Source organism: Seriola lalandi, unplaced genomic scaffold (genome assembly GCF_002814215.2).
Source record: "Seriola lalandi dorsalis isolate HSWRI2012SDOR001 ecotype SW California unplaced genomic scaffold, Sedor1 jcf7180002054939, whole genome shotgun sequence".
NCBI lineage: Eukaryota > Metazoa > Chordata > Actinopteri > Carangiformes > Carangidae > Seriola > Seriola lalandi.
Genome location: NW_019525659.1, coordinates 540,667 through 562,103, shown reverse-complemented (window position 1 = coordinate 562,103; position 21,437 = coordinate 540,667). Strand labels below are relative to the sequence as shown.

Sequence of the window (21,437 nt, the reverse complement as noted above, 5' to 3'; positions counted from 1 at the left end):
CACACACACACACACACACCCATCCCCATCCCCACCCCCCTCCTCTCTGTGATCTACAGAATCAAATTACCCCTGAGACCACCTAAAACACACAGACAGTTATTGAAACCTGACAGCAGGGGGCACTGTGGGGACACATACTGACTGTGTGTGTGTGTGTGTGTGTGTGTGTGTGTGTGTGTGTGTGTGTGTGCGTGTGTGCGCGTGTGCGCGTGTGTGCGTGTGTGTGTGTGTCCCTGTTCGTGTCCAGTGGAAAACCGAGTAGAGAACAGCTGGCTGAAGCCATTACAGCAGAATCACTGGAATACATCACTGCATCCTTCACTCCCTCGTCTCCTCTCCTCTCCTTCCTTTTCCTCCTCCTTACACCCTATTTTCTTTCCCAGTATTTCTTCCCTTCCTTCCTTGTTTTCATTCATTCTCCTTATCTATATTTGTCCTTCCCCTCCTCTGTCCTGTTTTTTCCTCATTTCATTTCCTTCTTCCTTATATTTTTCTTTCATTCACTCCTTTCATTCTTCCCTTTCTTCCATCCCTGTTTCCTTTCTTTAATATTACCTTCCTTCTTCTCTTCATTCTCCCCTTTCCTCTTATATCTCCTCCTTCCCTCCAGCCTGCCTCCTTCTTTTCTTATCTCTCCCCTCCATTAATTTCCAATTCTCTCCCTCTTCCCTCCTCCAGCTGAATGTGCTTGTCATCCTAAATCGCTCTCATTCCTCTCCTCTCCCTCCTCCACCTTTTCATCTTCTCTTCTCCTCTTCATCCACATCAGACTCCCCCCAACCACCACCACCACCACCACACACACACACACACACACACACACACACACACCCTACACCCTTTGACAAAAGGCGGCGGACATCTTTTCTCTGAGAAAACAGAAACAAACACACATGTCGCCTCTGAGAGGAGGGAGTCGTCTGAGTTCACGACGACCTGCTCATATGCTGAAAGGTTCAACTCTGTTTTTTAATTATCTGAGGTCATCTTGTTTCTTTGTCTTTTTAATTTGTGTATTAAAAGTGGAACCTCAGCAGACTGATGTCAGTCTGACCAACAGCCAGAACTGTGTGGACACCTAAAATTAAAGCGAGTGTCATAATTTCCATATCCGTGAGTATGTGAGGGTTCACTTGGGTCAGCGTGATGTAAGTTTTGTCAACAACTACACGTCCATGTGTGTCCATAAGGGATTGTAATTGCGGCCTAAGAGTTGAACTTGTCATTTACCAAGCATCGACCTCTGAGGCTGAAACATGAAGCGAACACTGAAGAGCCAAAACCTGCAGTTCCTCTAATGACCACTAGAGTCTGGCTCCAACAGTGAGTCAGTCCCCATAGACTCCCATGTTACAATGTCCAACTTTACAGCAGAAACATAATAAAGTTTAAGTTAATAAACATGTTTGCAGCCTGTTACCAAAACAGTTTTAGTCTCTAGAGCTAATATCGTCCTTCATGACACCTGTTTATATAACTCACCTGTTGACATTTTATTAAGACTTAAAGTTATGGAGAATTGAGGGCCTGGCCTCTTTGAGTGACAGGTGGATGCTTGCCACAAACGGGCATGCACCAAAGTCTCAGCTCCACCTCTTTGACCATTTTTGGATTAGCTGGGAGTTAGGGGCGGAGTCAGACACTGTCAAGATGGTGACAGTGGAGCAGCTCACAGCTCAGCTCAGCTCGCTTCAGAAACCTGTGGGTGACGTTACAGAGGCTGCGTCCATCTTTTATTTCAGCCTCTCAGTGTATTTATTGATTCCTGACATTAAATCAAGAGTGTGTGCAGATAGTAAACCAGCAGACTGTGGAACAGGACTTACAATGAGACATCCTCTCCCACATCTGTGTGTGTGTGTGTGTGTGTGTGTGTGCAGGGAGCAGGAGCTGAAAGTGTACCAGGCCAGGCGGAGTCTGGAGGAGGCGCTGATGGCCGATGGTTTGGCGCGGGCCGCCGAAAACAACCGAGAGCTGTTGGAGTGGAAGACAGCCTGAAGACAGAACAGATGAGGCAGGTGACTTGTGTTATCAATGTTCATGGGTTCTACTGCAGTTTGTTCTTCTTCACGTGTCTGCTGCACAAGCCAGACAGGTGTTTCAAAAGATCTGTACATTTTCTTTTGTTAAGCAATAACTTTTTTTCTCATCTACAAACTTACATTTTATATTCCAGTGTCCACGGTGTGGAAGAAATACATGTTAAAACATGTTAAAGGGCCCCTCTCTAATGTGCAGATAAGATGCAGATGGGATTGGAAATCTGATAGCTAACATTAGTTAGTTGTCATGGCAACACTACCTGCTTTCAGGCAGGTGAGATGAGGTGCACATCAGTCAGAAACAGAATATGAAAAAAAAAAAAAAAAGACAGATGTGTCAAAGTAAAGAAGGGAAATAAAAGCCACTGAAGTGATGAGACGCTTCAAAAGGTCTACAGCTTCCTGTTCAGACACATTCACTCCCTGGATATGTGGAGCAGAGGGATGTTTGTATTCTACATACGTGCAAGGCGTTGGTTCTGAAATACATGGACAGAGTTAATTTATAGCTTCTAACCTCTGACAGGAGGTTGCTGATATTTTCGTGTCTCTGTCCCAGTCAGGACCAGGTTCAGGTTGTCCGTCCATTCTCGTGAACGGGATATCTCAGTAACGCCTATAGGAAACTTTTTCAAATTTGCCACAAATGACCTATTGGACTCAAGGATGAGCTGATGAGAATTTGGTGGTCAAAGGTCAAGGTCACTGTGACCTCACAAAACACATTTTCAACCATTACGCACAAATTCATAATCTAATAATGACACAATTAAACTCAAATGTCTATCAGGATAAAATTAAGTGAAGACATTTTATATCCAAAAGATCAAAGTTCAAATTCACCGTGACATCATAATGTTTCTCAAAAACATCTCTGGTCATTATTCACGCTGTAACTCAGGAAGGAGAGACTGTGACCATGTTTCCTGATTGGCGGGTTGATGGAGGAAACAACTAGAGCTGCACAATTAATGGAAATATGATCGAAATCTCAATATGGCCAAGTGCAATATCCAAATCACAGGAGTGAGGTGTGTCATGCCATGACCCACAAATCATATTATCCAGACAAGGAATGTGTTTGCCTGGTACAAAACTCAACAAAACATCATCATTTTTATATATTATTTTCAGTGAAAATGAAATAGAAAACATTTATTCCAACTGAAATCACAATATCTGCCAAAAATAATCGCGATATGATTTTTTTTGCATATCATACAGCCTTACATACAACCACGCGGTGGTGATTCTACTGCTTGCAAACAATAAGCTCAACTCATAAACTACTAAAGTATTAAACTACTAACATACTTCAAACTGCACAGACTAGTGAACTTGTAAAGTACTGAACTACTAAAACCTGCAGAACCACAGACCTGCCAAACTACTGAACTACTGAACTAGAAAACTACTGTACTACTAATACTACAAACCTAACTAGTAAAGTGGTTTTTGTCTTTTTATGTGAAGCACTGTAACATCTGCTCTTGAAAGGTGCTTTGAACATGAATAAACTTAGTTAACCTGCTGTAGTAGAGAACTAAAGCTCTGAAGAATCACCGATGTGACATGAATGACTCAGTATCTGTGCTGCAGTTTCGGTGTCTTGAACGATGCAGAAGCAGAACCGGTCTGCTCTGTCAGAACCACTGTCAGTGTGTGTGTGCGTGTGTGTGCGTGTGTGTGTGAGAGAGAGACTTGTGAATGCTGATGGGAGTCTCTGCATCTGATTGAAAGTCAGCCATGCAGCAGACTAACAGACTGTGTGTATGTCTGTGTGTGATTGATGGGCTGTAGGCTTGTTGTGTGTGTAATGGTTAATGTGAGGTGTGTTTTTGTGTGTGTGTGTGTGTTGTATTACAGTTTGTTTGGTTATTGGTTGTATTTCACTCTGTGGAGCCTGTAAACAAAAACCAGATTAAAAAACATTTACTTTCAAATTCACACATCCATCCATCATCCTTCTATTTCCTCATCCAGGTCAGGGTCGCTGTGGCAACAGGGTAGCACTACACCATGCTGCTCACTGTGAATGTTTTGCTGCAGAATTTGAGATCTGAAGGAGTAAAGAGTCTCATCTGATAACTGCTGCTTAGATCAGTTTAACATAAATCTGACTCCAGTTCAGATTAAGTCCAGCTTTTGCTGTAAAATGATTTAACACCAGAGTGCAGTTTGTCCTGAGGGTGGTGCTAAAGAAAAGGTCGGGGGATGGTTACATAACACTGGTCCATCCGCTGGAGAGCAGGAATATGACCAGGAAATTACATGGAAATCTGAATTGAGCCTAATCTTCAAATGTGGTTTAACTAATCCAGGCTTACATAATGAACATGAACTCAACTGTGAAGCTGCCCTCATGATCAGACTGAATTACCATTTCATTTTTACTTCATTATCAGCTTGATTCTGTGTCCCTCCTAGCTGTTTGCAAGGGTGGTGAGTTTGTACTAACCAATCAACAGTGACTTACATATGTGTCCTGCTGACGTCATTTTAAGTGAGAACAGTAGCTGTGGTGGTGTTTGCTGGGACCATTGAACCTGTCATTTATCATGTAGATCATGTAGAGAGTTGACCATGTAACATGGTGAGACAGAGGTCTTGTAGCTGGAATAAAACTGGGGACATTGTGGTCATGTGGTCTACGCTCTAACCATGAGGCTACCTGGGCGCCCAATATGTTATTTATTAAAGTTGACTTACACCGACCTGAACAGCTACTCATTTTTCATGGATGCAGCAAGACAGCTAGCTAGCATACTGCATGTAGGAAGGTAACGTCCAGCTTCTACTAAAAGTGAAGTTAAACTCTTATTATAAAATTCTTTATCGATTCAAAGCGTAAAACTCAGTGCTCAAAGTACGATTTTTAATCCTTTTTTAACACCTTGAATCCGATTGGACAATGACAATCCAATCACAAAGCAGAATCCAATCAAATCCAGGCGTAAAAACAATTTGTATTTGTCACTTCAGTGTCACGCACTGACAGTTTAAGATGCAGTTTTCTGTTCTGTATCTGCACACAGATGTTCACACAAGCACGTCTTGTTTCACAGTGTCTTTGTGTCGCCGACATCATTTGTTTTTACGCCTCTGCGCCGCCGACAGTCAGAACCACAGGAAATGTGTTTTCAGGTTGTCTCAGTAACACCTTGAGGAAACATTCATTTAGACTCAAGGATGAACTGATTAGATTATGTTGGTCAAAGGTCAATGTCATGGTGACCTCACAAAACACACTTATGGCCTTGTGAACAAAACATCTCAGTAACAGCTTCATGGAACTTCTTCAAAAACTTCTTCGAAATGTCCTCTTGGTTTTGGCCTCTTGAATGTTATATTTCAAGACCAGCTGGAGGGAATTCATTTAGATTTGGCACAAACATTCACTTTGACTCAACGACTGGTCAGAATCAGAGCCCTTGAATAGAGAGTCGCATCTTCTCCGTTCACTCTAATGGACCGTTTTTTCACAGCAATGGCGGATCATGGAGCGTCTCAATAGTTCCTGGTAGTTAGTAGGAAGTGCTCGCAGCGCCGCGGAGTTGCAGCAGAATATACCGTCTGTGATGCACGTTTAACAGGTAAGACGTGTATAGAATCGGATTGCATACTATCAGCACATAAGAATCTAATTAACATGTGCATTAAAGCATGATAGTGGATTCCTCCACTAAATTAGCATATTTAAGGAAGTTAACAGATAACAGATTAGACTTAGATATTGTATATGGATACACTTAACATTGACCAGGAGCCGCCTATTGATAAATCCCGTCTCGTAATGTCATTTCATCCAGCGTTGTGGCGTTAGAGTAAAAGTCTAGAGGTGCGGTTAGTTAAATATTGGTGAAATGTAACATTGGGTGTGTGTGAATATCCATTTTGGAGCGTGAGCTAATGTTATATTGCATTAATAATGAAGAGAGCTATTTTTGTGATACATCGCTTAAGTGCATTATTAAGAGGATGAGATTTCTAAACGGTAAATGAAAACCTTATGTGAATGTATTTGGGCTTCGTCATTCGTCATCGACCATAACCATATATTACTTTGCAGCTCAGCTGATTTTGGATTGATGACAAAGGGAGAGGGACGATGGAAAAAGACTGAAAACAAACGGTAAATTTAAAAGGTAAGGAAAACTAATAAAAGTATTTTATTACTTTATCATATGAGTAATCTTGTTGGTGTATATTAGTAAGTTACTGTAGGAGTACACAGGTGCTGTGTGGTGCAGGACCATGTTGAGATTGTTGATGTTTCAAATAAACCACTGTCCAGTCACAGTAAATATCTATTATACAGTCATTTTATATAAGGAATCATACTGAATACAAAACATGTATTATCATTATTATTATTATTACACTTCAAAATAAGAAGTAATACTGTAATTATTAAGAGTTAATACTTGTGTTGCTTTCAACACTACAGCTGTGATCAGCAGCTATGAGTTCAGTATTTACAGGTCCAGGGGAGCATCGATGAGCAGGGGCCCTCCTCTGTTTGACCTCAGCATCTGCTCTCAGCCTAGTTTTGCCCTTTTTGGTCTGAACAAACTGCTCTACCTCGAAATGTACCTGCAGAGTTCCCTCATAACAATTCACTTCTGTCTACCCACATAAATATCCCATAGTGGTTGAACCCACAGTATTAGGGAACACATTATACTTACTGGACATGTATACACTAATTACATTATTACTTCATAGGAATTCATATAAGATCATCGTGAAATTTCCTGCATGTCAAAACAAATAAATAAAAAACTCAGTAAATAACAAAACATCAGTAAGTGATGCTACTTGTCATACTTTGTTTAACATCAGCAGCAAAAGCTTTTGATGATCACAACGGATAAAGCTCTGTAACTTTAATAATCTCTCAAGACAATTTCCTGTCCAAACCTATAATGTCCAGGAAAGGTTGAATTGAGGGTAGCTACACTTGGCTTTAGATACTACAAGACAGTTCAGAGCTGAAGAAGCCTGTTGGATGAGAGGTGAAACATCTTCAAGTATCTACAACCAAGTCCACTTTTCTTGGATAACCTGAATGAAGGAGAAGACGTATGAGTGTGTCTAACCCTTTGTCCTCTGTCTTTGCCCTCTTTTTCAGCACAAGAACCAAAAGGAGATTCAGTGGAGCCTGAAGATTCCCTGCAGTGAGACAGCAACCACAACCTGCGTCTCAACTCCCTGGGTTTTACAAGCCTTTCCCTGTTCCTTATTTATTCCTATAAACCAAATATTAAGCTCCTCAATGATGTTCTTTGTTTGTGAAAAAGTGCAAACACAGTGTTTGAATACTCATCATGGTGCAGACTGTGTGTTAAGACAGCACAGTGGAAAGGACACAAAGTGCTTAACATGTTATTCATGTGTCTGTGTTTATTAGAGATTTATTAAATGAATTCATGACAATCACTGACAGTCACCTGTCAGTCTCCGTCTGTCCTATCTGAACATCAGAAAGATTACATTAGTCTAAAGATTACTGAGCCTTCACCTACGATGGGATTACTGACACTTGAATCTGATCAGAACTTTGAAACATTCTTCTCTTCCCCAACAGCATCTTGCTCTTTAACCTCTGCAAGGTGAGCCTTAAACCTTACAGTGTCAACAAGGCAGGTAACACTAGCTGTTATCCTGAAACATAGACTGTATATTATCAAATAGTACAGAGTTTTGCTTAAAAAACACATCGATGTAAATACATTCATGTGTCCATTTTCGATATAAATAAATCAATGCAATTTAATGACTATTAATTAACAACAATCAAAGTTCTGTCTCTGTATTTATGTTTTCAAGTTGCTCGCTTCAAACCTGCGGGAACTATGTGAGGTCAACATGAATCACGTGACCATCGAGCATTTTGGATCTCCACTGATGCGACTCTCTCTGTTCAAGGGCTCTGATGAGAATTTGATGGTCAAAGTTCAAAGGTGAAGGTCACTGTGACCTCACAAAACATGTTTTTGGTCATAACTCACAAATTCATACATTAATTATGACACAATTTAACGAATAACAAATGTCTATAAGGATAAAATTAAGTCATTTTACATCCAAAAGATCAAAAGGTCAACTTCACTGTGACATCATAATGTTTTGACAAAACACCTCAGGTCATTACTCAATGCTGTAACTCAGGAAGGAGAGACTGTGACCATGTTTCCTGATACAAGCGTGTTGTTATTGGTTATTTTACAAATCTTTTTTACGTGTGTACAAACTTGAATTTCTCCGGCAGATTTATTTTAGATTTAGTTTTAGATTTAGATTTTACAAACTTTGGAATAATTTGTGAGCATCAATTTACAAACTCAAAATCTTAACGACCCTTATTTCAGCCCATATACGTCTGTCATGATGTATCTGTTGTCAGTGGAAACTGCAGTCGTGTCTTTGTGTGTGTGTGTGTGTGTGTGTGTGTGTGTGTGTGTGTTTTCAGATGAACGGTGTGTGTGTGTCGCTGCTCTCTGATGTTTCCTCTGAAAGCCGACAGACTAGGAGGGTTTTTTAAAGCACATTTGTTTTCTGTGAAAGTAAAATCGTCCATTAATGCAGATTTATGCAGATTGGCTGGATGGAAGTCGTTTGGGTGAAAAGAGCCGCTGAGAGTTGAGGAGTGATTACTAATGGGTTTTTATAGCTGGACCAGAGAGTGGGCAGCGGCCAGACTGTGTGTGTGTGTGTGTGTGTGTGTTTTTGTGTGTGCGTTTCCTATCCTGCTTTCTAGCTGTTGAAACAACCAGAAATCTCAGACTGTTCAGCTTGTTTCCTGCTGCTGTTAGTCCTGTTGCCGCTTATTTATTAATGTTGGTTTTATGCCTGAGTTGGTTTCCGTGACTCCTCAGCTTCTGCTCTTGGAAACATGGAACAGTAGGTGTCAGCAGCACCCTGATGCTGCCTCCACACTGCAGAAGTAAAACGAGAAGGAATGAAAGGAAACAGGTCCAAAACCATTTTGTTGTTAAGACAGTTTCCCTCACTTTTCATCAGCAGCAGTAGAAATGTACAGATCGCACAGTGTCACAGTGCTGGAGTTCTGCATTCAAACTTTTACTTTAAATTAGTTCTATATCCAAAATCCACTAAAAGCTCAAGCAACAGTTATATACAGAGGTTTCTGACGTGAAACTATGGCAGCGCAAAGAAGTACATTTATTATTATTTTAACACTACAAATAATAACAATAATAAGTTAATACATTAATGGGAAAACAGACCAAATATTGACAAAGACATAAACTGATGATTGTCTATCACTGAGATTGTGGTCCATCAGCACAACCCTAAACCGAGATTTATAGTGAAGGGGACATTTTCAGAAGATTTTGGCACTAAAGATCTTTAGCTTCTCCTCCATCACACAGTGCCAGTGTCTTCTCCAGAATGTGCATTTTAATAACATAACAGACTACAGTCGACAAGACCTGACTATCCGAGGTGAATGACAGTTAAGCTGTGTGTGCATTTGCATGTTTAACAGTTGAAAATAATCAAACTTGTCTTCAGTAAAAGGTTAGCCAACTTAGTTGGGCTACTGACGTTTCACTGCAGCAGTTTCCTGCTGTTGTCAGATGCTAATACATAACGTTACACCACTGCCTTTAGTATTAGACTTAATATGGCTTTAAAAGTAACATAACATCACTTAATATCTTCACATTAGATTACAAAGGTTTCTGTGTGGTGTCTCCTGAGGTTTGTGGTTTTCTCTCTTGACAATACTACACACCTTTTTTCTCTCTGCAGCATTATATTTGAACATCATCTAATGATTGAAAAGTCGATGGAGGAGCATAAACAAAATCACCATAGTCCAGTACAGACAGGACAGCTGACTGTAAGAGAGAAACATGTTTTATGTCTGTACAGAAAGTTGAAATTCTGCTTAAGTTTTTTTGTGAGTCCTTCAACATTCAATATAACCACAGTCCAAAGTGTTTGTAGAATGTAACTTCTTCAATTGCCATGCAAGTTGTAAAAGCTGCAACCGTCAGGAGCAAACCTGCCCTTTGTGAAGACCAAGATTTTTTTTACATTCAATAACAATGTCACAAACACAAACACAGACACAGATGACTCTATTATCCATCTTCTCTTCTGACTCTGGGGAGAAGAGGAGGAAGAGGATTTCACTAAATGTTGGACTGTTCTTTTAAATGTGCAGACTGGTGTTTCTATCTGATCCAGACTAAAGATTCACACTGCTGACTGACAAAACACTGTGACCATGTGATAGGAGTGTGTGTGTGTGCGTGTGTGCGTGTGTGTGTGTGTGTGTGTGTGTGTGTGTGTGTGTGTGCGCGTGCTGTCAGTCAGCTGAATTGCCTCGATTAAGCAGCAGATTATCAGGATTTTCTAATTATTAGAGAGGAATTAAGAGTGAGCCAATGATTATCAAATTGAAACATGAAAATTCTGAAACAGTGAAGAAGAAAACATTCAGATACAGACACATTAACACTGAGACAATAAAACAATGAAACACAAAAACAGTGTAAGTCCTTTTGGATTTAGCAGAACCTGCATTTCCTAATGCAAGACTGAGGGATTCACAATGGTACAAAGAGGTGTTGAAAATTAAAGATGGGGTGGGCTCAGAAGAAGGAGGTAAATGACACAATAAACTGCTTCAAAATGTAACTTGAAGGGTCTCAATAAATCATAATATATCATATTATATCATAATATATCAATCATAATATAAATCATAATAAAGGTTTCAAAACTGAAACAAGATATTCAAAACAGTCCAATGAAGGATTCAAAATGGTAACAAGTAGGAATTAAAATGGCATAACACTTGAGGGTGGAGGGAAGGCAAATGTATTTGTATAGCACAGTAGTATAGCACAACGAGGGATTCAAAATGGAAACAAGGGGGACTCGAAATTGCATAATAAGGATTTAAAATGGAAAAGTGGAGGAACAGGGCACAATTAAAGAGTAAATCTGAAAGAATCGTGGATTCAAATGGAACAATGAAATATTCAAAATAGAATAATTAAATAATCAAATGGAAACAAAGGACAATAAATGACGGAGGGGGAGATAAATGAGGATTCAGAATGGAAAGAAGAAGGGATTCTAAATTTAACAAAGGGGACTTCAAAACTGAAAGAAGGGATTCTAAATGGAAAGAAGAGGACCTAAAATGGCACAATGAAGGAAATGCAACCTAATGGGTAGGACTAAGGATGGAACTATGAAATATTCAGAATAAAATAGGGGAGGATTCAAAATGGAACAAAGAGTGGTTCAGTATTCAAATTACACTTGCGGCACAATGAAGGATTAAAATGGAAAGACAGGCTTATAACATCTTTAGCAGCAGTCTGTTGATTGTGACGTTTTTCATCATAGTAGCGCTCCTGCTCTCCTGCTGCGTGAATGCTTCACTCTGCTGTTTTATGTAGAATTAAAATGTTTTCTGTGCAGGCAAAAGGCATCTGCAGACTAGTTATCCTAATTGTGGCCCTGCCCCGCTTGTTAATGCAGCAGGAGGGAGGAGGTTTAGAAGGGTTAATGGAGAAGATAATTATTAGCATGGAGGCTCTTCACATTAATTAGACATTTTGTGTCCAGAGACTGATGTTTATTGTTCTTCAGGAGGCGGAGGAAACAGCAGAGACACTGTGCTGTGGAGTATTTAAGTGCGAGTTTAACGAGTCCATTTGGGGTCAGCGGAGGGAGAAGGCAGAGGTGTCTGCAGGGAGCCTCACAATTATATCCACATTTTATTTCTTAGCAGAAGATGTCAGAGCAGACCTGAGTCATTATTAACACACTTGCTGGTACTTCTATACTTGTGAGGGCCCCGTTTGACATAATACATTCCTTCTGTCCAGCTGTTCTCTGATGTTGAATGACAGCTGGAGGATTTTCTGTGTGCCAGAATTGGTCCAGATGTGGATGTAGCATCTTACTATCATGCTGTGTATGAGCCAGATTCGGGCCATGGAACTGGGCCAGAAGACAACAATTATATGGCCCATGTATGGGCCGGATATATTTTGCTATCGACCCCTAACCTGATTTTGACCTTAACCCTAAAAAATGGACTCATTTATGAAAAGTTATGTAACAGTACTGCTTAAGGTGCAGAAAATCACACAGCTAAAAGAGAAATTCAACTTAAGAGAAAATAAACAACAAAACTTAAGAGACAGGTTGACTTTCACATGTTTTAGGCTTTTACTTCCACCAGGTGAATTTGATTCTCCTGATGACCTGACTCCTCCCACTAAAGTCCTGCAAGCAGAGATCAGAGAGTCCATGTCCAAAGAGGATGTCCTCAATTTAAAAAAAAAGCAAGTCATCGCTTTCCAAAAATGTTCTCACTGTTTAATATTGTCCTCGCTCACTTTCCAAAAATGTCCCCACACTCAAACAATGTCCTCATTTTCCAAAATGTCCTCACTCTACAAAAATGTCTTTCAAACATTTCTTCTCCACCAAAAATGCCCCCTCCTTCCTGAAAGTCGTCCTCACTCCCCAAAAAATGTCCAACTTACTAACAATGTCCCCGTTTTCTCAGTGAACTTTATGATCAAACACAAAAGAAACCTATGCATCAAAGTTTGTGTTTGACCTCTGGAACAGAACAGAACAATATCAACTTGTCCACTTACTCACTTCATCAGGAGCTTTCAACTGTATCACATGGTCTTTATTGGCTGATGGAGCCTGCCTTTAAGCTAACGCAGACGGGGGTTGGGGTGAAATCATCATAATAGCTTTTCACATTCCAAAAAAAATAGATGAAGACATTGTGATATGGATGAAAGCCCCAGAACAAGCTAGTAAGTGGATCTTGAGTTTTTTGAGGGGTTTTTTTGGTCAAACTATAAGAGGAACTAGTTCAGACAGTCAGCTGAGGTGATGACAGAGTGAGCGTCAGGTTGTTCAGACTTTCTCCTGTTCACTGTGTCATTGAACTACAACTATTAAGAGTGAAGTGTGATGCACAACATTAACTCTGCATCTCTCTCTGCCTCTCTCCAGAGTTCCTCTGCTCGCCAGCCTCAGGTTAATCATCAGCATCTTCATCTTCATCCAGACAACAAACCAAAAGCACACCACCCACAGACTTAAACATCACCTGCACTGATCCGTTGTCTTAAGTGGGCGATCGTTTCAACCTTACCGTTAAGGAAACCTTTTTTTAAGGATGACATCACACTGTGCATCTGTCAGCTTCGGGAGACCAATAGCAACCGCGGCAATAATTTCATCAGCAACGATAAAAAACACCAGCAACAACTACACATGACAACAGACAACCGTAGCACAAACTGCACCGGGAACAAGAGGAGCAACAGCAGCAATAAGTGGAGGATCTCCCAGCTCAACGCAGCAACTGAAGCCTTTAATCTCTTTCTGTGACTTATAATCTGTGCAAACTTTACAACAAGCACTTATCTTGTCTCAGTTTTACAAATTCAGGTATAAGTTCTCTTTCTTTTTATATAATGCTGATAAAAAATGATAATAAAAAAATACAGAAGTAACGCCCTCATTAAACCCAATGTCAGGTTGCAAACTGCTGGACGGCTTTTGCTAACTCTAACTACTAAATTTCAATGTGCTCTTTAATGAGTTTGGTTGTTTGTGGTGTCAGATCGTCATCAGTTTTAAAGAAGTCTTCAGGGGTTTTAATTAAATAATGAAATATTACATGCATATGAAATAGAACAACTGCTTATTTAAGACAAATTTTGTACCTAAAGAGAACATACGTGTACATTTCTTGGACTGGAGTAAATAAATGATTATATTCACAATCTTTTGACGGTACTTTTTTAAAAACCTCTTAAACCTTTTAAAGCCTCTGATTCTGAAGAAGTGGATTATAGGTATTCTACACATTCAGCACAGAGCTGGAGTCAGACCATGATTAGCCTAGCTTAGCATAAAGGCTGAAAGCAGAGGGAGACAGCTCCCCTGGCTCTGTCTAAAGTTCAAAAATACACCTGTTTCCAGCCTTTGAGTTAAACCAGGCTGAAGATGTCCTGGCTCCAGATCTGCATTTAACACACTGACAGGAGATTGACATCGATCGCCTCATCTCACCCTGAGACCTGCTGGAGTTCAACTCCAAAAGATTTGCTGAGACAGGAGAGCTGTGATGAAAACAAGAATGACTTTTTTCCAAATGCTAAATCCTAATGCTGAAGGGTCAGACTTCAGGACAAAGCAGGAATAAGCCGATGATTTTACTCCGAGATCAAAATGTATTTTGATATATATTATATATTATATTGAATATATTTATTGTTTCAAAAATAATCCCAAGAGTCTCTACACTGAGTTTAACATTTAATTAGAGATGTTTTATCACAGTAATGTCTTGTACTATTGCGTTTTTAAATTTGTCATTACGATTAAAAATGAGATACTGTGGTGTGTTTCATCATAGCAATGATAAGAGATATCATCACGTGGCAACATGTAGACAGAACAAAGGCCATAATACAGTAAATTCACACACACACACACACATATATATATATATATATATATATATATATATACACACATTATATACTGTGTTGTGCCAGTTCACACTAGTCCAAAGTTCAGTTCATGCAGTTAAAAATGAACCAGTTCATGTTCATAGTTCTTTTTTTCTTTTTTTCTTTAAGTTCACAGTTCCAAAAATGAAATAGTTCACATTCATTTGTTCAATTTTTAAAGAAATAAATAAAGGCTTCTTTTTCATTAGAACCCCCTTCTACCCATCCATCACCAGCCCCAAATCACTGCCACTCCCAAACTAAATTAATTATTGTATATACCACTGAAGAATCACAGACATGAGTTACATTTAGAATCAGTATATAAATATAATCCGTCTGTACCGTCTGTGCTGCTAGCACCAGCCAAACTGGGCCGTGTCTATGGAGACGTCATGCGGCGTGCAGTAAAACTATCATAAAACATGAGCGGCACGTTCATCATTTGTAAACTGATATGTTCAGTTCAGCGTTAACATAAAATAGGAATGTGCAATGAACGCCCTTCATTGAACACGTTCATGCACAGCACTGTGTACATATATATATATATATATGTGTGTGTGTGTGTGTGTGTGTGTGTGTGTGTGTGTGTGTGTGTGTGCTGTCCTGATCTCATTCCTGCTCAGTCCTGATCTCATTCCTCCTCCCAGAGGATGATCCCTTCAGAATCTATTGACCCCATGACCTTTCCTTTACCACCTTTACATCAAACTGTAACATTCATCTCCTCCAATGGTGAGACTAAGAATAGTTAAACCATCAGGATGTTGTTCTGTCAGACTTGGCACAAACTGTTCTCAGTCCAGATGTTGAATTCTGTATTTGTGACTGTATGACTGTATGCGTTTGTGTGCACTCTTCATGTTGTGTGCTTGTGTGTGCGCGCGTGTGTGTGTGTGTGTGTGTGTGTGTGTTAAAGATAGAGTGAGACAAACCAGCCTGCCAGCTCTGCCCTCATTTGCATCTGCTAATGGCTCTATGATGCCAGTTTCTGATCACTGCAACTACACATTTAAATTCCTGCTTCAGTGCCAGATGCTCTCTCTCTCTCTCTCTCTCTCTCTCTCTCTCCCTCTCTCCCTCCCTCATCCAGGGATTCCTGTTTCCATCCTTTTACAGCGGCTCTGTTCGTGCTCTGAATCAGAAAACACCAGCTGAGGTTAAACTGGAGACTTGAAGCTTCTGCTGCTAATGATGCTCTAGTTGCTCATGATGAAGCTCATATATTTACACTCAAACATCACAATTAGGTTTGTGATGTCACTCTAAAACCATGGGCATTAATCTGCCACATTTTGGAACCTTTGGAACATTTGGTCAAAGTTAAGACAAGGAATGAAGCATTGACTGTAAATGTTGATTCAGTTAGAGAGGTCCAACAGGCTCTGGTCTATGAGGAAGAACTGATGTATAGCAGTACAGCCTTGATGAACACATATGTGAATATTAGGTCTCAGCAAAGTCAGGAATACAAAAAGCTTAACACATACAGACGAGTTTGTAGCAGTGGAGGAAGCTGCCATACTTTTATGAGCATATCAGAGGGGTAAACACCATGCTGCTGAATATAGGACCAGATGCAGTTGAAAGCTTTGGAAAAAGCTTGTCATCGGACCTTGAGTTAGTTTGTCTCTCTCTCTCTCTCCCTTCAACCACAGACTCTGCCTTCAACCCAACCAGTAGAGGCGGACGCTCTTGTGATTTGACACTATTCAAATAAAATTGGATTGAATTGAAAGTGCTGATTCAACTTATGTCAGGGGGTGGGATCAAAACAGAAAGGTACTTGTCATATAAGCTGGACATACAAAAAAGCAACAGATATGTGAACATCTTTGTTTGCCTTTGTGCAGCCTGGAGAAGCATCACTCCAGCTTAAGGTGGAGACTAGTTGAGATCTGGTTAACATCAAGTCACTTTTAATGCAGACTCTGTGTGTATGCTTTCCTCTGACTTTGTCCAACACTTTGGTTTATGATGGCTTCCCAGATAACAAAATAAAACCCACACTTGTCTACTATATGCTTCTTGTCTTCTGGCCCAGTATACACCCGGTTTAATGGTGCAAATCTGGCCCACATACAGCATGACTTTAAGATGCTACTTCCACATCTGGATCAATTCTAACGTACACACAAAACATTTTCTGGCTGTAAGTCAATACTGAAAGACATCAGCTGACATCTGGGCAGAGTCCAGCTGATGTCCCACTCACATCACAAGGAACAACTGAATAACTAAAAGTCAAGTTTTGCAAGCCAAACAAATATATGGTAAGAAACTTTTAACCTCTAACTGTTGAGTGTGGAGTGTGAGTGAAACAAGTGAATATTAACAAGGGCCAAGAAAAAATGTCCAAGAAAAGAAACAGCAAGCAAAACAGAAAACTTGACTTAAACACTGACTGACACGTGGGGTCAATCAGGACCTCATATAACTTATTTCAACATTTATGTTAATTAACAGTAGTCATCGGTTGAAGTCAGCTGTTTAATCTGGTTTTAAAATGAGCAGAAAAACAGATACAGGTTGAAATCACCACAGTTCTGTTCTCCGATTAGGTATAAAGGTATAAACCAAAACATTGACAGTAAAGGTTTAAATTCACTTTAAACTGAAGATGCAGCTGAAGATGAGGATGTCACTGACAGTGTCCTGGCTCCATGTACTGATTACAGACCACATCCTGCCAAGTAGGAGCTCAGGTCCCGGTTCCGACAGTGATCGCGCCAGGCCACCCTGAAACCAGACAAAAGGATGTCACTCATCTCTCCACATGTGGAGCTTCATCACAGCCTATGTAGTCACTTGATCAGGTCTTACCAGGCTCCGATGCCGTTGGGGTCCCTGACAACACGTTTGGCACAATTGATCGCCACACTGACATCATCAGTCAGAAGCTCTGTGAGGAAATTTAAAAAAAACAAAAGTCTGGACTTCAATGGGAACTGAAGTGGACATTAAAGGAACAGTAAGTACAGCTTGAACAGAAGTGGAAAAACAAGCAAAAAAAACAAACTTTTCCTTGATACAAGGTTGTATTTGCATCTTTACTACAAAGACAACTTTGCTTTATCTTTGAGTTGTACAAGTCTTTAACATCTTTGAAAGAGAATATTAACAGTAAACTAGAAAATTCCAGGGAAATTTTGAGTGCCACGGGGGCTACTGCCGGGATGAGTACATGATTTATTTCCAGTGTTCAAAAGTCACCCTGATCATATTCTGGTTTTGAGAAATGTCTTGATATAAAAGACTCTGATATAAAACAATGTCACATCCCTCCATCATGTATTATGTGGGAAATATCTCATATTCTGTCTTGTTTTTTATAATAAAACAAGAGGCAACATGTCTTCAAACTGGCAAAAAAAAAAGACGATTACATTAGGTGTCAATGAGAGTGAGACAGGTATTGCTGCCGGACTCGGCAGCCCCGTTTAAATTTTGTGCAGACCCTGCCTGTCAAAGTTACATTTTATGAATCCCAACAACTATGTCTACATTTTCAGAAAGAATTATTTGTCTCCTTTTTACGGTTCGGCCGCGAGCTCGAGTTAAAAATAAAAATAAAGGTTATTTTTTACTGCTTCAAGCACTCTAGCCAACTGACGCTTTCACTCTAACTTTGAAGAAAAAGTGATTTGCACTCCTCCTTTGAGTGCTCACAGTTTGTAATGTAATCGTCTTTTTTTTTTCAAAAGAATCTCTCTCTGTCTTCGCACTGAGCTTACACACTCATTTTAAGGAATATCTGAATAAAATAGAGACTGTAAGAAACTTCTGGCCTCAGTGTCTCTCACAATGTTTTCGGTTTTTGAAAAGAAGTAACGGTTTTCTCATAATTTGCAATAGTTTGAAGCCATGTAGAGGCCAAATTCTGGGCAGATTTTCACATTGCCATGGCAACGGCAGCTCCTGACCTGACCTCTGACAGCCAAGGGCTGCGTGATGTCATCGCTACAGTGACACACAGAAAATTTTTTACCCTAACCCTAACCCTAGCCCCCATGGCACTCAAAATTTCCCTGGAATTTTCTAGTTACTGTTAATATCAGAAATCCTGTATTTTCTATTCTAGCTTTTAAGCTTGGTGTTGGATCAGGACATAAGGAGACTGGTGACAAAAACTCTCATCACTATGTGGGCAGTAATAAAAGAGGAGGAAAATGTCCCTGCTAGATAAATTTTTGGGTGTGTTGGTTCAACACTGACCGTCACACCTGATGTTGCACCCATTTGAAGTGGGTTGGCCGTTGTTACACCACCAGCGGCTGTTGATCTGGAAGATGCCGTAGTCGGTGGATCCATCTCTGTTGTGGTTGATGGCTCTGGTGTTGTACTCCGATTCATGCTTGCTCAGGCAGACCCCTGCAGAGGAAACACAACACAATGTAGACCAGCTTAAGTGTCTCCAATGATTGTGCTAAGCTAAGCTAACCTGCTACTTAATATAGCTTCACCTTCACATTTACCTCATCTCACTATCGGCAAAGAAGTCAATAAGTATATTTCCCACAGTGACAAATCTTTTAATTGATTTCCATGTTGCATTGAAAAAAATGAAAATCAATGGCTGGTTTTACAAGTGGTTAGCTAGCTACAGCGTGTTATGCCAAATGTCTATGATGTAGGACTCGGTTATATTGTACTGCTGTTAAGAGATATAAATGCATGTAAATGCTCCAGATACAGTATCAGACTGACAGACTAGTACTCACAGTTGGCTAGGCTGTGGCCACGGTAACCATCCATCCCATGACTCTTCAGGATTCGGGCCCATTCACAGCGCTGGTAGAGTCTAGCGTTGGCCACAGCCACAAAGAGTAGAAACACCAGACTTCTCATGATGGATTCTCTGCTGGATCAAACTGCTCCACAGCTGCCGCTGCTCACTTTCCTTTTATAGTCGAGAAGCTCGCCTAAATCTGCTGTGATATTGTTGCAGCTGTTTGTTTTCAGGCTGAGCATGTTATCAGTGTGTTTATACACACTAATGTGAAGGACTGACGAGGTAAAGTTCAGTTAGAGCTCTGGCACAACTTCAGATAAGAGCAATAAAAAGAAAAGCTGATTGAAAATAACCTGACTTTCAAAACCTGATTTAAGGTTCCCTGGAGAGTTTTCCTGGAAATGCCTTACTTTCAGTTTTATTCACCAAAACTAATTGTGTGTCCTTGAGGCCTGACAAACATGTTGAATGCATTTCTTTCACTCTAAAACATTTGCAAAGCTGATGTTTGAATAATTTGAATTGTGCATTGCTACATGGTCGGTGTGTCATGCATTCATTCAATTATTTAAAGTTATAAACTGTAACTTTTACACACTCTAAAAACATGTAGACCTACAGTATGTTATATATGTTGTTGAGTTGTGTTCTTATATTATCCCAAATGTTTTCATTAATTCTCAAACCAGAGAAATCTGCGATTTTAATCATGGTAACAGTACTTTTCATTGGTTGCCCGTCCGTGACATCATACCCTCTATGATCATCGGACGTCTGGATCTGAAGTTATCAGAGAAACAAGCTGAGGAAATGTTAGACATCTCAGCTCCCAGCTGCTGGAGACGTCCTGTCCTGTGTCACTGAAGAGCGCTGGTGAATCTCTGGGTGATTCTACTGGTTTTAATCCCCCTGTGTGTTTGTTATGGAGAGGACACCTCTGTGGAGAATTAAGCTGCTGGTAAAAACCTCCTGAACATCAAGAACCACAGGAACCACAGAAGAGCATCGGTGAAACACTGAAGTTATTTTTTTGCGTGTGACAAAGCCTTTGTGGTCCCAGCTCTACCAGGTGAGCCCCAGGGCGCCCCGGTCCCCCGAATTACTGATTTTTAAAGTGAAACTGCTTTTTTATTTTGGGCCTTTTTGTCTTTACTCTGATAGGAGAGTCAGAGATAGACAGGAAAGTCAGGGAGAGAGAGTGAATGACATTCAGCACAGGGCCGTGGGTTGGACTCAAACCCATGGCCGCTGCAGTTAGGACTAATCCTGTGTAGTACATCCTCTGCTAGGTGAGCCACTATGGCGCCCCAGGTGAAACTGCTTTATGGGTGTTTCCACTGGTTTTAAATCCCTAGACGTCTCTGTCCATACAGCGCACAGCAAACACCGACTTTAAATGTGAAACTGCTTTATTCAGTGTTTTTAATGATTATAATCACTGGGTCTGTTTGATTTCCTGGGCCACTGATACTGAAACCGGGGGGAGCTCACAGTAATGTTGGTGAAGACAACAACTCCCATGATCCCATGCTATATCACGGCGTCTTTTGTTATTGTTCTGATTGAGAGACCCCTCGAGGCCGAAGTTACAGACTCTGTTTAAAACAAAATGTTGAAAAACTGGCAGGAATTCTGTTTTGTTTCTTGGCTGTAAAAAGGAAAATGACCGTGTGTTTTTCTATCTCGGTGGGTAATCTAGTAAACAATCAAATACATTAGTAATAATTATCTGGATTTCTGAATTTTCTTCTCCATGTCCATGTGCAGAAAGTCCGCACTGCAGCTGTTTTCTGATGAGAACTGGTGTTTATGACAGATAATTACCTTTTACTATCTGGTTCACCACTGTGAGGGAGGGCCAGTAGCCTTTGTAATAATCATACAGGCATAATTACAACAGAAATATTCAGGTTATAGGTTACAGTAAGCTCAGCACTGTAACATCAAAGAGATAGCTTGATGAAGTATCAGCTTTACTGTTAAAAAACATAGTTACACATCATACACTTTTCTTGGAGAGTTTTTCTTTCAATGTAACCCATGTGTGGTGTCTGTATGTATATGTATGTTTTGTTTATGTATTTATTAACTTGCAGTATGTGCTTATTCTCA

At 40.2% G+C, this 21,437-nt stretch overlaps 2 protein-coding genes across 3 annotated transcripts in view; one reads left to right on the top strand and one right to left on the bottom strand.

The window, feature by feature from the left end:
• mbd2 (methyl-CpG binding domain protein 2) overlaps nt 1-13,858 on the top strand; it is a 32,248-nt gene extending 18,390 nt beyond the window's left edge. The window contains exons 6-7 of one of the 2 annotated variants that reach the window (XM_023397884.2): nt 1,884-2,021; nt 13,080-13,858. In XM_023397884.2, the coding sequence (XP_023253652.1) occupies nt 1,884-2,001 (118 nt within the window). In that variant the 3' untranslated portion in view covers nt 2,002-2,021; nt 13,080-13,858. The remainder of the gene's footprint in view (nt 1-1,883; nt 2,022-13,079) is intronic. The other variant, XM_023397883.2, reaches the window with a different exon arrangement.
• A 3,211-nt stretch (nt 13,859-17,069) lies between these two features.
• On the bottom strand, nt 17,070-19,483 carry lyz (lysozyme). Its single transcript, XM_023397827.2, has 4 exons — nt 19,315-19,483; nt 18,809-18,964; nt 17,417-17,495; nt 17,070-17,332 (listed from the first exon to the last, which is right to left on the bottom strand). Exons 1-4 carry the CDS (start codon nt 19,439-19,441, stop codon nt 17,266-17,268), a joined length of 429 nt encoding a protein of 142 aa, XP_023253595.1. The 5' UTR covers nt 19,442-19,483; the 3' UTR covers nt 17,070-17,265.
• Nucleotides 19,484-21,437: the final 1,954 nt, after the last annotated feature.